This window comes from Notolepis coatsorum, assembly GCF_963971535.1.
Source record: "Notolepis coatsorum genome assembly, chromosome: 8".
Taxonomy (NCBI): Eukaryota; Metazoa; Chordata; class Actinopteri; order Aulopiformes; family Paralepididae; genus Notolepis; species Notolepis coatsorum.
In genome coordinates this window covers 129,651,186-129,666,269 of record NC_140172.1, presented here as the reverse complement: position 1 = coordinate 129,666,269, position 15,084 = coordinate 129,651,186, and the positions used below count along the sequence as shown (strand labels likewise).

The 15,084-nt window shown below is 42.7% G+C and overlaps 2 protein-coding genes across 3 annotated transcripts in view; both read right to left on the bottom strand.

The window, feature by feature from the left end:
- Positions 1–136: 136 nt before the first annotated feature.
- Positions 137–9,552, bottom strand: LOC311232974 (uncharacterized protein; the record flags this gene model as incomplete). 2 transcript variants are annotated; one of them, XM_084319820.1, is made up of 5 exons in its annotated part: positions 9,387–9,552; positions 6,299–6,514; positions 2,553–3,005; positions 1,461–1,514; positions 137–573 (listed from the first exon to the last, which is right to left on the bottom strand). In XM_084319820.1, exons 2-5 carry the CDS (start codon positions 6,423–6,425, stop codon positions 137–139), a joined length of 1,071 nt encoding a protein of 356 aa, XP_084175946.1. In that variant the 5' UTR covers positions 6,426–6,514; positions 9,387–9,552. The 2 variants fall into 2 exon arrangements, with proteins under 2 accessions (XP_084175946.1, XP_084175945.1); XM_084319819.1 differs by having other exon boundaries at positions 6,299–6,511.
- A 2,433-nt stretch (positions 9,553–11,985) lies between these two features.
- The window catches only part of capns1a (calpain, small subunit 1 a), a 35,608-nt gene continuing 32,509 nt past the window's right edge, over positions 11,986–15,084 (bottom strand). The window contains exons 9-11 of the mRNA XM_084320029.1: positions 14,356–14,472; positions 14,137–14,195; positions 11,986–13,945 (exon numbers count right to left, since the gene is read on the bottom strand). Coding sequence (XP_084176155.1) covers positions 13,919–13,945; positions 14,137–14,195; positions 14,356–14,472 — 203 coding nt within the window. The 3' untranslated portion in view covers positions 11,986–13,918. The remainder of the gene's footprint in view (positions 13,946–14,136; positions 14,196–14,355; positions 14,473–15,084) is intronic.

The following is a 15,084-nucleotide window of genomic DNA, read 5'->3' as shown; positions in this document are numbered from 1 at the left end:
AAGTCAGCGAACACAGCCACCTCCGCCTCGCACCTAGTTACGTCAACACCTGTGACCACAACCCCGTCAGCGGGAGTAAAGTCAAGGGGTCCGACACCATCACCCTCCGCCACCACCCCCCCCCCCCCCCAGGTCGCTATATCGCCGGCCGGCCGTTCAGTTTGTCGTGCATGAGGGCGATGGTGCCGCCGGTGAAGTCTCTGAGCACCTGCACCGTCTCCCGCTGGAGCTGCAGCGAGTCGCGCACAAACTCCTGCTGCGTCTCGGCCAGCTGCTGCACCGACTCGGACAGCAGCTCCAGGGAGCGCGACACGGTCTCCAGCAGCATGTTGGTGGCGTGCTGCTCCTGCAGGCTGAGCGCGGCGCTCTGCAGCACCACGTCCCGGGCGCTCTGCAGGCTGGCGCCGCCGGAGGAGGACAGCGCGGCGGCCGAGAGGTGGGGCGTGCCGACGCGGTGGCGGGGCGGCACGCCGTTGCTCCCCTGGTGGTCCTCGGGGAGCCGGGCGCTGTGGGTGGAGGGCAGCAGGTCGTCCCTCTGGTCGTCGTCCGAGTCCATGAAGGAGGCCTCGGTGTCTGGGGTCAAGGAGGAAGAAATTAGGCATGTGAACGTGTTTATTTATGACATCGTTAGATTAGATTCAGATTTATTGTCATCATACAGCACAAGCACAGTATAAGAAGTTTGGCGTCCAACCTGAGTGCAAATGTAACAGTAAAGCGATTAAACTGGGCATAAAATATATAAATGAGTACTACTGGGCATAGTACTAATCAGATGTATGTACAGAGTTGTATTAATATGTACAGTGATACATGTATAAAGACACTACTGGCCAGCAGCGTATCTAAGAGTAGGTAAGGGAGAGATATATTATCTACAGATATGAAAAAGGATTATATGCAGGTATGTACAGACAGATCTGGATAGATATACTGTATATATGGTAAGAATAAATATATGTATATACAGCATTATTGTACATGCTATAATACAGTTATATGGGTTATTTACAAGGGTATAAGTAGGTATATAGAAGGATAATATGCAGGTATATTCAGACAGATATATATATATATATGTGATATATACAGCACTGTTGTACATGGGTAGACAATAGTATGAGGTGGGTAGTTAAGGTGTAACACCAGTACCAGTGTCCCCAAAAGAGCAGAGGCCTTGCACAGAACGTTTGTGTAGTTCTCTTTCTCCCAACATGGCTGCCTGTAACCACTGGTACCTAGTGTCTGTGCAGCGGTCGAGTGGGTCAAACACTGGAAGAGCACATTATTGTTCCACTGCAACTTGTTTACAAGATCCAGTAAGAGAAGACATCCTTTTTAGATATGTCTCATGTCAACACATAGCAACGGTTGTTTTGTACATAGCAACCGTCGTTTCTGCCAACATGGAGGACAAATGGACATTCTGTGAAAGGCCTCTGTTGGTGCCGACGGCTTACCTTCAGTAGGCGGTATGTCATATTGTGTCTCAAAGGAGGGCTGCGATGAATCCCCTGCAACATTAAAACAGAGTGTATTAAAGAGCGGTGAGCAACAGTCCAATCTGATCACTTATAGTCTTTGAATGGGATGACATTATGCCATCAAGATATCTTGGTTTAAATTAAATCAAGTCTTCATCATTATCATATATTTATCATACATTAAAAGGAACACGCCAGCATTATGGGAAAAGCACTCAATGTCTTCTCCAGTCAGACAAGAAGATAGATACCAATAGAAGCCAGATGGCTTTCTACTGAACGCAGAGAGGACATTAGTATCCATCTTCTCATCCGACTCTGGAGAAGACCGTAAGGACATTTCCCATAATGTTGGCATGTTCCTTTAACGAGAAAGCGAATATTATCTTCACCTTTTCCCCCCCTCGAAATGAGGGAATATGTATTTGGTTCGGTATCACAGCAAGCAGTTAAATGGTGCATTTATATAGTGCTTTACAATTATTTTCCTCACATTCACACACCGACGGCAGAGGCAACTATGCAAGGTGCCAACCTGCTCATCAGGGTTAAGTGTCTTGCTCAAGGACACTTCGAGAAGCTACAATATTATAAAATACAATATTATAAAGCACTTAGCACTTTAAACTTACCAGAACTTTAGCATGCAGAGGCGGAAACAGGCTTCGACTTTAGCACTTTAGCATGCGGAGAACTTTAGAAGCGGCTGATTAAACAAGACGAAAGTCAAGTCGTAGCACGGTGAACGAAAGTGAAAGTCAAGTCGTAGGGTTTAGCGGGCATAGCGAGGGGGGCGTGCTAGCGTAGGGCAGCGTGCTAGCAGCGGCCAATCAGAGCGCAAAACGGCAACGCGGAACTGGAACAGCGTTGTAGAAGGCATACATGCGGCCGGGAGGGGCAGGAATCGAAACTGGGAACCTTCCAACTACCAGACGACCACTCTACCTCCTGAGCCAACAGCCCTACAGTTCCAATGTGATGAATGTCAAATCAAAATAATAACATTTACCCCCCCCCCCCCCCCCCCCACACACACGTAAGCAGATAAAGAGGAAGGAGGAAACTCACGAGACGAGCCGCTGTAGTTGGGCGGGGGCTGCTCCTCTTTGCCGCTGGCGAGGTGACCGGGGGGGCGGGGCATCATGGAGGGCATGTCCATACCCATCATGTCGTCCTCCTCCATGTCATCGTCCTCGTCCGGCTCGTCGTCGTCCCCCAGAGGCTCCAGGTCTCCGCTGCCGTTCCGCTCCGCCTTTCTGCCGCTGTCCATCTCCAGGATCTTGTGCACGATGCGCTCCGTCTGCGTGAGGTCACGCGACAGCCGCGAGTTCAGCCCCCGGTTGGGCACGGTGCCCGAGCACATGGCGCCCACCTTCCTCTTGGTGTCGCACTTCAGGTCCGACCACTTCTTGATGACCTCGATGACCTCGCGCTGGCACTCGCCGATCTCGTTCACGCGCGCCGTGATCTCCGCCCACGTGCGCTTCTTGATGTCCGTCGGCACGCCGCGGTTGAACTTGCCTTTGAACAGAGAGGAATTTTATATAGTATAATATCTACATCCTGTTATCTGCACTGCACATTTTTTTGAACTGTATATCGTCATCTTTATTTTAGTCATATTTTATTCTTATTCTATGCTAATTTTATTGTATTTATATTATTGGAAGCTGCTATGGTCGAGGGACAACAACAAATAGAATTTCACTCTTCACTGCTGTAAGTAAGGTACTGAAATACGTGACAATAAAGGAATCTGATCTGAATTACCATCAGCAACGGTAATCTTTAAGGTGTTCACGTGCTACTAGACATGAGCATTTTATTAGATTAGATTCAAATGTATTGTCATTATACAGCACAATACAGTACAACATAAAAGAACTTTGGCATCCAACAAATGCAAGTGCAAATGGAACAGTATAGTGCAATTGCAATAGTAATATACAATGTACAGGTGATTAAACCGGTTATAAAATATATAAATTAGTACTACTGGGTGTACAGAGTTGTAATATTAATATGTACAGTGATACAGTATGGTCGTCACACTGGCCAGCAGCGTAGCTAGTAAGAGCAGGTAAGGGATATACAGATATAGTATCTACAGATATGGAAAAGGATTATGTGTAGGTATGTACAGACAGGTGGATATATATATATATATACATACGGTATATACAGCATTATTGTACATGCCATAAAACAGAGTTATACAGGATATATCCAGGGCAGGGGTATAAGTAGGTATATAGGAGGATTATATGCAGGTATATTCAGACAGATATGGATATGTATATAGATGCTGTAAATATAAATATATACCGGTATACAGCACTGTTGTACATGCAACCTTTTACACCTGCCAGTCAACACTAGGACCAAAAACAAAATTGTATTTTGTCGAGATATCATTGACTGCATAATCTTGACTTGCAATGCTTTACTGGGTCGACTCTGCATTTTATGCCCAAAATGCGTTAAAGTTGTTTTTAACTATTAACAAGCTAACTTTAACACAGTTTAGTTTACACCACGAATTGTCAACGGAAGCAAAGCTGGGAGGTGCCATTCATTGCCAACGGGGAACATTATTGTGTGCTCCATCAGAAGGTATCAGAAGGAAATCAGCGGTGGTTTATGTTTTTAATACAAAGCACTTTAGTTGCATCCTCACATCCCTTCTGGCGTGGAAGGTCAGAGCTAAATCAAACAAGTTTATCAGGATTACTGGTTTTACAGAGAGTCTATTCGGAACTGGGCAAGATAAGACACGGCGCTTCCTGTGTTTAGAACGAGTTGCAGTGCATGTTGAAGCTCGATTCTCTGATTAGATGAATTCCGGGCCCTAATCAAGTATTTTGTCATTTAACTTCCAAAATGTTTCATTCAACGTATAACCTTTCATCTCTTTATACATGTGACGATCTGTTGCGTTGGTTGTTGTATCTTGTAAGTTGTATGTATAACATAATCTAATCTCTCTCTCCCCCCTTCTCTTCCTTTGTGGAACTCTTGTTTCTTCTGATGTATCAGGGCTGCATCATGCGGGTTTCAACTGGCTTTCTCTGTATTTATAGAAACACAGTAACAGTGGAGACTAGAGGAGGGGTTTCCTCAGGCTACTTGAGGAAGATTAATCTAATTGGTCTGGGCGGTAGGGTTGGGAACCGAACTCGGTACTTTTAATGGCCGACCGACCGATTTACATCGGTACTACCGAGTACCGATTCACACTAGATCAATCGGTACCCAATTTCGGTACCTTTACATATTTAGTATAAGAGTGTAATATTACTAGACAAGAGGGAGCCTTTTCCACAAATATATATATTACTGTCCCATCTCTTGGGTCTTTGGATGGCGAGATAATGTTGATATTTAAACATTTGAAAACATAATACATGATCAATCATGCGATTTATTTTGTGTGGTGTGTTACAACAATAAATAACAAAATGTTCTAAATAAATAACAATGTTGAAATTGAGATATTTGGATAACTTTTTTTACAACTGAAATAAAAAAATTGTCTTATTACAGAAAGAGTTAAGTACCGGAAAAGGTACCGCTGGGTACCGAATTCCAGGAACTGGTACCGGTATCGCTTGAAATGTGAACGGTACCCAACCCTACTGGACGGCGTGTCAAGCCTGGAGATTCCACTCACCTAAGAAACACAGTAACAGTGGAGAGGAGGGGTTTCCTCTGGCTACTCTGGAAGATTAGCCCTTTCACTACCACACTACAGAAGGTTGACCCTTTCACTACCACACTACAGACAGTTAACCGCCTGTAGTGTGGCAGTGAAAGGGTTAACCTTCTGTAGTGTGGTTGTGAAAGGGTTAACACTTTGTCATGTGGCAGTGAAAGGGTTAACCTTCTGTATTGTCGCAGTGAACGGGTCAACCATTTGGTAGTGAAAGGGTTCATCTGATGGGTCTGGAAGGCGTGTCAAGCCTGGAGGTTCCACTCACCTACAACTACAAGCCTGGAGGTTCCACTCGCCTACAACTACAAGCCTGGAGGTTCCACTCACCTACAACTACAAGCCTGGAGGTTCCACTCACCTACAACTACAAGCCTGGAGGTTCCACTCACCTACAACTACAAGCCTGGAGGTTCCACTCACCTACAACTACAAGCCTGGAGGTTCCACTCACCTACAACTACAAGCCTGGAGGTTCCACTCACCTACAACTACAAGCCTGGAGGTTCCACTCACCTACAACTACAAGCCTGGAGGTTCCACTCACCTACAACTACAAGCCTGGAGGTTCCACTCACCTACAACTACAAGCCTGGAGGTTCCACTCGCCTACAACTACAAGCCTGGAGGTTCCACTCGCCTACAACTACAAGCCTGGAGGTTCCACTCGCCTACAACTACAAGCCTGGAGGTTCCACTCACCTACAACTACAAGCCTGGAGGTTCCACTCACCTACAACTACAAGCCTGGAGGTTCCACTCACCTACAACTACAAGCCTGGAGGTTCCACTCACCTACAACTACAAGCCTGGAGGTTCCACTCACCTACAACTACAAGCCTGGAGGTTCCACTCACCTACAACTACAAGCCTGGAGGTTCCACTCACCTACAACTACAAGCCTGGAGGTTCCACTCACCTACAACTACAAGCCTGGAGGTTCCACTCACCTACAACTACAAGCCTGGAGGTTCCACTCACCTACAACTACAAGCCTGGAGGTTCCACTCACCTACAACTACAAGCCTGGAGGTTCCACTCACCTACAACTACAAGCCTGGAGGTTCCACTCACCTACAACTACAAGCCTGGAGGTTCCACTCACCTACAACTACAAGCCGGTGCTTCCTCACTTCGTCCAGCAGTATGTGGACCTCGCTGAAGGTGAAGCGGGCTTTTCTCTTCTTGAACCGAGTGACGCTGTCTTGGCTGTAATATAGTGGCGAAGACATCCTCAGCAGGCGGCGTCACCACGTCCACAAGCTGCTTCTGGTCGCTTCCGTTTCAGGGAGCTTCTGCCGGGCTTCCGCTTCTGAAGCTGCTGGCAATATAGGATCATTGTGGTTAGAAATAACACGGCAAAATTATAGATTGTCTAATGAAACGGAGCACCGTTTGGATTTGTAAAAAAAACTGGAGAAATCTAAGTGAAAATGGATCAAAGTGTTGCACAATGCAAAGTAGAAAAGTCATGTAAATACAATACAACACAAGATGTACAATTTACACAAACAGAAATAGTACTGCAGTACTATACATATAACAATACAACAGAAAAATACAATATAAAATGCACTCTCAAAATAGAAGCATGGATGTACGGCTCAACCTGAATGAAAAGCCAGTTAGAAGAGTTAAGTGCCCCAAGAAGTGCATGCCCCATGCCATGGCCTATCCTGGGCATAGGTCATATAAGTAGTCACCCAGGAGAGGCATCCACTAAAGGGTCACCAGGCCAAAAAGAAAACGTTTTTTTGATGAGCAAAATATTTCCAAATGAATGAATAAAGAAAGATTCTGTTCTGCCTTAAGATAAAACTAAAAAAGTATTTTATTATGACTTTGTTCTTGTTGTATCATATACAAAGCAATCTTCTCTGGGTTTCTGAAAGAACAGAAATATAATGTTTCAAATGTGACGTAATGTACGGGTGGTAATGTTAGCCCATTAGCGGCTGACGTCAACAGAAAAAGCACTGCATACTGACACAGACAGTGCAACCAAATTAATTAGATTCTAATAACCACAAACTTCAGGTGACAGATTTATCTAACCTTAGTGTAAACACTAAACAATGTTTTTTCCTGTTCAGTTTCAGTATTTTCCCCAGTCAAGAAGGCAGTAATGACATAAGTACTTGATTGATTCCCTGTGACCATCCCTAGTAATGAGGGCCGTATACAAGTGAGGAGGGCAGGGGGGCCGGATTGGTCCCAGTGAAGGTTGCCCGTCTAAAATCTCACCTAGGGTGCCAAATGTATCAGGGGCCCTGTCCCGCCCACTTTGCAAACACAGAATTGAAATGAGTAAGTAAAGCAGATTGATTGATTGAAAACTTTATTAACAGATTGCAGAATGGGTACAGTACAGCTCAATACATACAATTGTTAAGGGGATGCAGACCAGAGAAAGACTTTAGTCTTGTTTACATCAGGGTCCCCCATTTTCAATTCATCATGACATTTATGACATACATGACATACAGATAGACAGTACTGCTACATCTATACATTCATGACATACCAGATTTGCAAATACAGTACTGTTTGTGATACAAAAAGAGTCCAGAAAAGAGAGTATATACATTTGGCAGTCAATTTAATCCATGGATAATGTAGCTAACTAAGCAGGCATCTAGTTCGAGTTCTCCTTGTTAACAGCCATGATCTATATTAGCCAATGCACTGATACCGCCTTTTTCACAGTCAACTGTCAATACAGACTACAGAGCATCAATCTGATGGACTATTTTTACTGTACAGGGAATATGCAATGTAGCCACCGTCGATGGGTTTGGATCAAATCAGTTTGGAGTGTGCACGATTTTGCAACACCTTTGCACTCTGGTTAGACGACAACTTAATTTCGTTTTACTCGTTGTACTTGTGCAATGACAATACATTGACTCTGATCTAAATCATTAAAACATAGTGATGTCGTTTAGGCTATAAGTCAAGTGTTTTCCTGGGTAGAGTTGATTCAAACATTAGTCCGTCTAACATAATAGCCTATTTGGCAACTGGTCTTAGGAATTGATTACCTTTTGTGCCAAGAGAGCAGGGGGGGGGGGGGGGGGGTGCAGGAAGTTTCAAAACACTAGAGGCTTCCAGATGTAAACAGACTCTACACAGAACAATTAGAAATGTCTGAACAAATTTGTAGATAAATATTGCCAGCAGTTAAGAAAGAGACAAAGCGGAAACTTAGCTGAAGATCAAATAGCTGAATACTAGTAGTAGTGTAACTTAGTATAACCTAGTTACATTACATGTCGGTAAATTAGCAAAAGCCAAATAATATCCATCACAAATGTTGAGACTTAACGTGATTGAAAACTTTATTAACAGATTGCAGAATGGGTACAATACAGACAATACAGTACAGCTCAATACACACAATTGTTAAGGGTTTGCAGACCAGAGAAAGACTTTCGTCTTGTTTACATCAGGGTCCCCCATTTTCAATTCATCATAACATATATCTATATGACAATGACATACACGACATACAAATAGACACGGTACTGTTACATCTATACATTTATGACATACCAGATTTGCAAATACAGTACTGTGTGTGATACAAAAATAGTCTAGAAAAGAGAGTGTATACATGTGTTCGATGTGATTTTCTGTCTGGAACTAATTGACTACCATTCATTCACAATAACGTGATTCAATTGCTATGATTAAAACACACAGAAGAAGAATGCAGTGGAAACCTACTACAGCCCACATTAAGAGATGATCGAGTGACAGACAGACGCGGATGATCGCCGTCGCTCTGCTTTGAAACGTCTCTACGACAGAATGACAACAACATCAACACGGAGCGCGTGAACCGAGAGCGCGTGCGTTATAGCAGCAGCAACCAGTCATCCGTGACGCCGAGCAAACTACTGTAGCTAGTGACTGAAATAGCTCACATCCCACCGCTTGGTTCGATGTACCGTCACGGGACTAGTCTATAACCGAGACGGGTTCATTATCCCGTCAAGGGTTTGTAACGTTAGCTGCACAACAACAATGCTGGCTCCGCTGGTTGTGCCGAGATGCTAGCTCGCTGTTAGCCTCACGACGAGCCGCTAACGTTACATAATAACACGCACGTTACACGCAGAGTACAGGTGTGGTTTCGGCAGCAGGTCCGTACAATAAGTTATTATAACGACCGGTCTCGATGATGAATTTACCTGCAATTCCAATGAAGGTGTTTCTTTGAGCCCCAAAACTTCTTCTTTACGAACTAGCTAACGGCCGCCATGAATATCGCGGCCCTGCGCAAGAGTTTTTTTTCCTCTCCCCGTGCGCATGCGCAAGCCGTTTCCTTCTCCCCCCTTCGCGCAAACAACTTCTGCTTCTTCTTTTGCCGAAGATTCCACGCGACGGGCGTATTGCTGCCCTCTATTGGTGAAACACATTTAAAACATCATTCACCATTATGCCAACTAATAAATATACATAAAGAACACACATTTGTATCACCTGCTGGGCATTCTTTTCGTGTACACCTAGCATTGAAATAAAAAGTAGAAACAAACAAGCAAAACTCCCCTCAACACCACATGTTGGTGGTATGTGTTGTATGCATTTCATCTTTCATTTCCCCATGGTTTCAGACATTCTCACTACAATACATTACTAAAAATAAAATTCCTAATCCAAATCCCAATTAAGGTCTATGCCAGGATAAGGTATTTTATGTGTACCATAACCAATCATGAAGATCCCTTTATATGAGTAAACAGAATATTGTGATTATTACCACAGACACAGAAGTTGGTACATCTTCCTCTATAAAGCATTACTTGGACTGTTACCTCTATATCTCTGTACATACACCTTACCGTTGCGTCAAACTCTTCCTACAGCTTGCATTCTCAGGACTTTCTATCCACCTCAGTCCCATGAGTTCGTACTGAGTTTGGGAAGAGGGTTTTTGTGTACTCTGCTCCGTTTACCTGGAATGGACTTCAAAAATCTCTTAAACTCCAGGCTTTTAAAACACTAATTACTGACCTTTTAATGACCGATATGCGAGTGTGCAAATGCTTCTCAGGTTAAGCATTTGCTCTCCCAGGCTGCTGCTTGCTCTTTTATCAAACATAATCCTCATTCCCCAGTGAATGTGTTCATATGCACCTAAGTATTATGGACAGGCTACTAGCTAATATCCCAGATGAGGTCTTAGGATCTTCATATCCTGATAAAATATCCCTATATAAATTAATGGAACATTAAGAGTATTATCATGAGTGTAACATTCAGACAGAGAAACCCAAGGATATTATGCCTATGGGGCTAATATCAGCATCCAACAGGATAGAAAAATAAAGTATTTTTACTCAAATACTGTACTTGTGCATTGGTTTAGTGCATTTCCTACTTCCGGTTGCTACTGAACGGACATGTTTGTGCGGACCTGTTCTCCCAAACTGGTCAGCAAATGACTGTTTTCATTTTTACGTTATTATTATTATTTTTTTTAAACATTGATCTTAACTGATCACTGTGACTTTATTGCTTTTATCGTTATATATGCCTATGTTTGTGTACAGCACTTTGAGCTACATGACATGTATGAAAGGTGCTTTATAAATACTTACTTACTTACTTACTTGAGTACAATTTAGTTGTATTTGTACTTTGCTTCAGTACTTCCTTGTGGTATTTATACCTTTGCTCCACTACAATTTAAAGGAAATATCCTACGTTTTACTCCACTATATATAACATTAGCAAACACAACTTTTATTAAAAGGGGTTCTCAAACGTATCATGTCCTCTTGGATATAGCCTCTTGGCCATGGCCTCATGGATGGATAAAGTATTCTGTCCAAGTTGGTCATGTAAACATCATGTTCATTCAAACTTTATTGTACCAGGCAAGTTGACTATGAAGCGTTTGAATCGACACCAATATGCCAGGGGAGCGAGTCAACACTCACGGCTGGGAGGTACCTAGTAGGGATGGGTACCGAATTCGGTACTTTTAAGGTACCGAACCGAAACACGTCGGTACTACCGAGTATCGATTCAAGTGATACAGAAAAAAAATGTTTTTTCTTTTATTTATTTATTTACCTTTTTTCTTACCTTTTTTATTTTCATGTCAACGTTCACACGCACAATATATGCTTACCTAGGATTTGACTTGATTCAACAACAAAGCAGTCAGAGCAATGGCAAGCCGAAAACGGTCGAAATTGTAGTTATTTGAAGTTTGGATTTTTTTTACGACTGAGGTAGGTAAATAATTTTTTTTAGACTAAAGTACCGAAAAAAGATACCGGTATCGATTCACAGGTACCGGTACTGTATCGGTTCAAATGTGAAAGGTACCCATTCCTAGTACCTAGTGAAGCCAGGCTCGGTAACGGTGGTCACAGAGGAGCTCCACCGGAGCCATTGGGGATTAAGTGCCTTGCTCAAAGGGTACCTTGCACTAGTTATACTCATTCACCTCCCCTGTGCAGCCACTGGGGATTAAAACAGACCACCGTTCAGTCACCAAGGGGTAGACGAGATGAGACGGACCAATAGATAGTCAGTACGATAGCTCCGATAGTCATTCCATGATAATATATTTAATTATCCAAGCTAGTAAGAAGAACAATGTGAATTAAGTTTGATTGTCAATTGTCCCTTTAATTGCAGATCAAAACACACATCGATGCATCTGATCCAGCCCATTAGGAAATCCACGTTGTATATAGTCGTTGATTTATTACCTTAAAATACAATATGACAACACATCAGTAGGTAACAGAATAACAATATGCACAATAAACCTATATTCTGTAGCTTTTATTTGTGCAACATGGCATTTCAATAACAGCTCAGTCAGTGACCACTTATAAAATTCTATATTAATGGCATCTGCATTACTGGCTGCATGCAGCAGTGGCATACACACGTTTTGTTATATATATCATCAATACTAACATTGTGCTGGCATTCTTTTGTATGAGCATTTTAAGATAGGCAATGCAAATGGTTAGTCTACTTAAAAGCTGGTAATGAATGGTCAAAATTATCATCCGTAAAAACAAACAGAAAACAAAAAGATGAGGAGTGTTATGGCCAAGTGCAAGACCAGAGAGTAGAGATGGCATGATGAACACCAACACGTGCCCCCTGTGTCGGAACACACTAGCATCAGAGAAACAACCATTTAGATTTTAGTCAACATGTCCAATGACTGCTCGGAAGAAAAGTTGGGCATTTTCAGACCTATACACCCTCAGATACAGACTCACGGGTAGCCATGGAGGAAAAATGACACCAATGCGTCAAACTTGGTGCTTGGTGTCTGGTCTTAAGTCCCTTCTGACTTAACAAAACAACCCTAAGATGTCACATGTTTTTCATGTAAATTAAACAACAAAAAAGCTTTATTGCATTAGTCTTGACTTACGGTCTACTCAATCTTCCTCGCTGGAATTTCCTAATCACGTTGACAATCCATTCCGATGTGTAATTCTGTACTCTCGCCAACAGAGGGTGCTCCACTGTGCTTCTGCAATACAGCACCAGTGATTCAGCAAAACTCTGTACCCTTGCTTCAGTTGAACTTCAGTAAGGTATATCTTTGTGGAATATAAACTACACAAGAATTGGAGACAATTAAAAGTGACATCATTCCAACCAAACATGTCAAATGGACCGGAAGTTAAGTCCACTGTCTGTCTAGTGGAATCTACTATGGCACGTACGGAGCGCGTTGTGACCATTAGCTGGTCAAGCCTTCTCCATCAGCTGCTTCAGGAGGCAAGCGTCTTCACTATGACAACCAAGGGGGGTAACCTCACCGAGTAGGATTATCGAGTTAGCCAAGAAATATAATTTAATAACTTGTGATATTTTGTTCATATATTACAATATTCATGACTATCACTTTCCTAAACCTAATATTCAAGTTTAGTTACGATTCAAATTAAGAACATTAAAATATAGTTCAACCCATCCGACTTGCCAATCCTGCTTTGTGAAATACTAGTACTAAGGCTACAACCTCCTGTGTTGACATCGTTACTTTAATCCCCCTCATCATCTCATTGTGACCAAAGCAAGCAAACGAGTAAATAACGTCTGTAGTTGGGCCAACATTGTATTGAAGTACAAAAGCTTTTTCTCTGGGAGGGGGGGAATGCGTTTTTGTCAGGGGCGGTGAGGCTGGAAAAGGCGGCGGTGACGTGAAGGATCGTGCGCGGGGGGGGGGGGGGGGGGGGGTTTGTACATAGAGTATAATAGGTGAGACTGTTTCGACGGCGGTGTATTTTGGCCTTAAGTGTAAGCGTCTGCTATTGCTGTTTTGGATAAGAGAAAAGGCAGAGTTAATGCTTTATTTAAGCCGAAGAGACCAAATGCCATCACCCCAATGCGGGAGGCCACCATCTATAGGCATTTATAAGCTTTTCTGGTGCTAGGGTTCAACGACACCCTCGAAGTGGGACACGACAGGTGACAATCGGCTAAAGGTGCCATTGTATGTGCAGGTTCGTGCAGACCAAAATATTTTCCATTACTCCCAATTCCAATTCTACACCATTATGCAAAAAAATATATATAGGAAATTAAATCTTGTATTCACATTCAACTAAAACCTGCATACACAAGGGGATTGGCTGAGAAGCACAGTAGGTTCTTAGTATAGTATTAAAATACAGAGTGTAAACAGACATAAAGTGGTTTTCGTCACACGCAGAGGAAACGTTTTCGGTGTTCAGGAATACATGGTCAACTGGAGCCACTGCGAAGACACAGGGAAGAGAGAGATGTCATTAGCACTATGATTTCATTGAGAAATGTAAAGTGCACTCCAAATAAAATGTATTATTAAATCTGTATGTGTGTCTTCAAATGGTTCACACAAATCAAAATTCTGTTAAAACGTGTAAAAAGGAACTATTGTGAATAAGTAGATAACAGTGAGATGTTTACCTCTTGAACGTTGACCTTGATGGTCCCATTGTTGTCCTTATCCAAGGTTTTGAAGGCACCTGCGTCGAGAAAAGTGTTTAAAACGCAGCCCTCCGGGATCATTTTTGTCTAAACGTGACTCAAATGCTTTTCAGTGCAGTTTCTGTACAAACAAGCCACTGCCGCTGAACTTCATATAATCAGATGAAATAGTTTGGACAGTGGAGCTTTGAAACTCACGGCACATGGCGTCCAGCCTGACGAGGCATCCGATGTAGTTGTCAAAGTCCATGTTCCCGCATTCGTCGCTGTATCTGCGAATAATCATCTGGAACAGCTGGTCATTGAGGGGGAAACCTGTGAAGAGGGCAAAAAAGCAGATGAAAGCAAATCAAATGTTTTGCTTCCATTTGTTGTGCTAAGCTAGGCTAACGTGCAGCCAGATAACATTCTTCTGAACATAGAGAGGAAACTGGTATTTCCCATAATGTTGACGTGTTCCTTTAACCTCAACCTGTTCCACCCGACGGGACCGGTCCCGAAATGCCATCTGGTCATTAATCAATATTTTTTTGACTGTTGTATAAAATTTGCAATTTCAATTTCAAACATATTCAAGTATTAACATCACTAACATGTCACAACAGCATGTAGAATGTATATTATCATCAATACGTTAGTTTAGCAATAGGTTAAAAGTGTCATTAGATAGATTTAACATTTCGATTTGGACAAGTCTAGTCGAGAGGGTGACCATTTTGGATATCTTTTAACCATGGGAATTGTAGTCTTTTTGCGGCCATTTTGTAGAGGACATGCATAGCTGTCGATCAGCGTTGGAATTTTTCAGAACTACACTTCCTGGAAGATTCTATAGGGGTTCAAGGTTCAGAGTTCTGTATGAATTATATCAATAACTGTTATTCGGGATAAGGGCGGCTAGGTGGTGTAGTGGGCAAGGCACTCGCC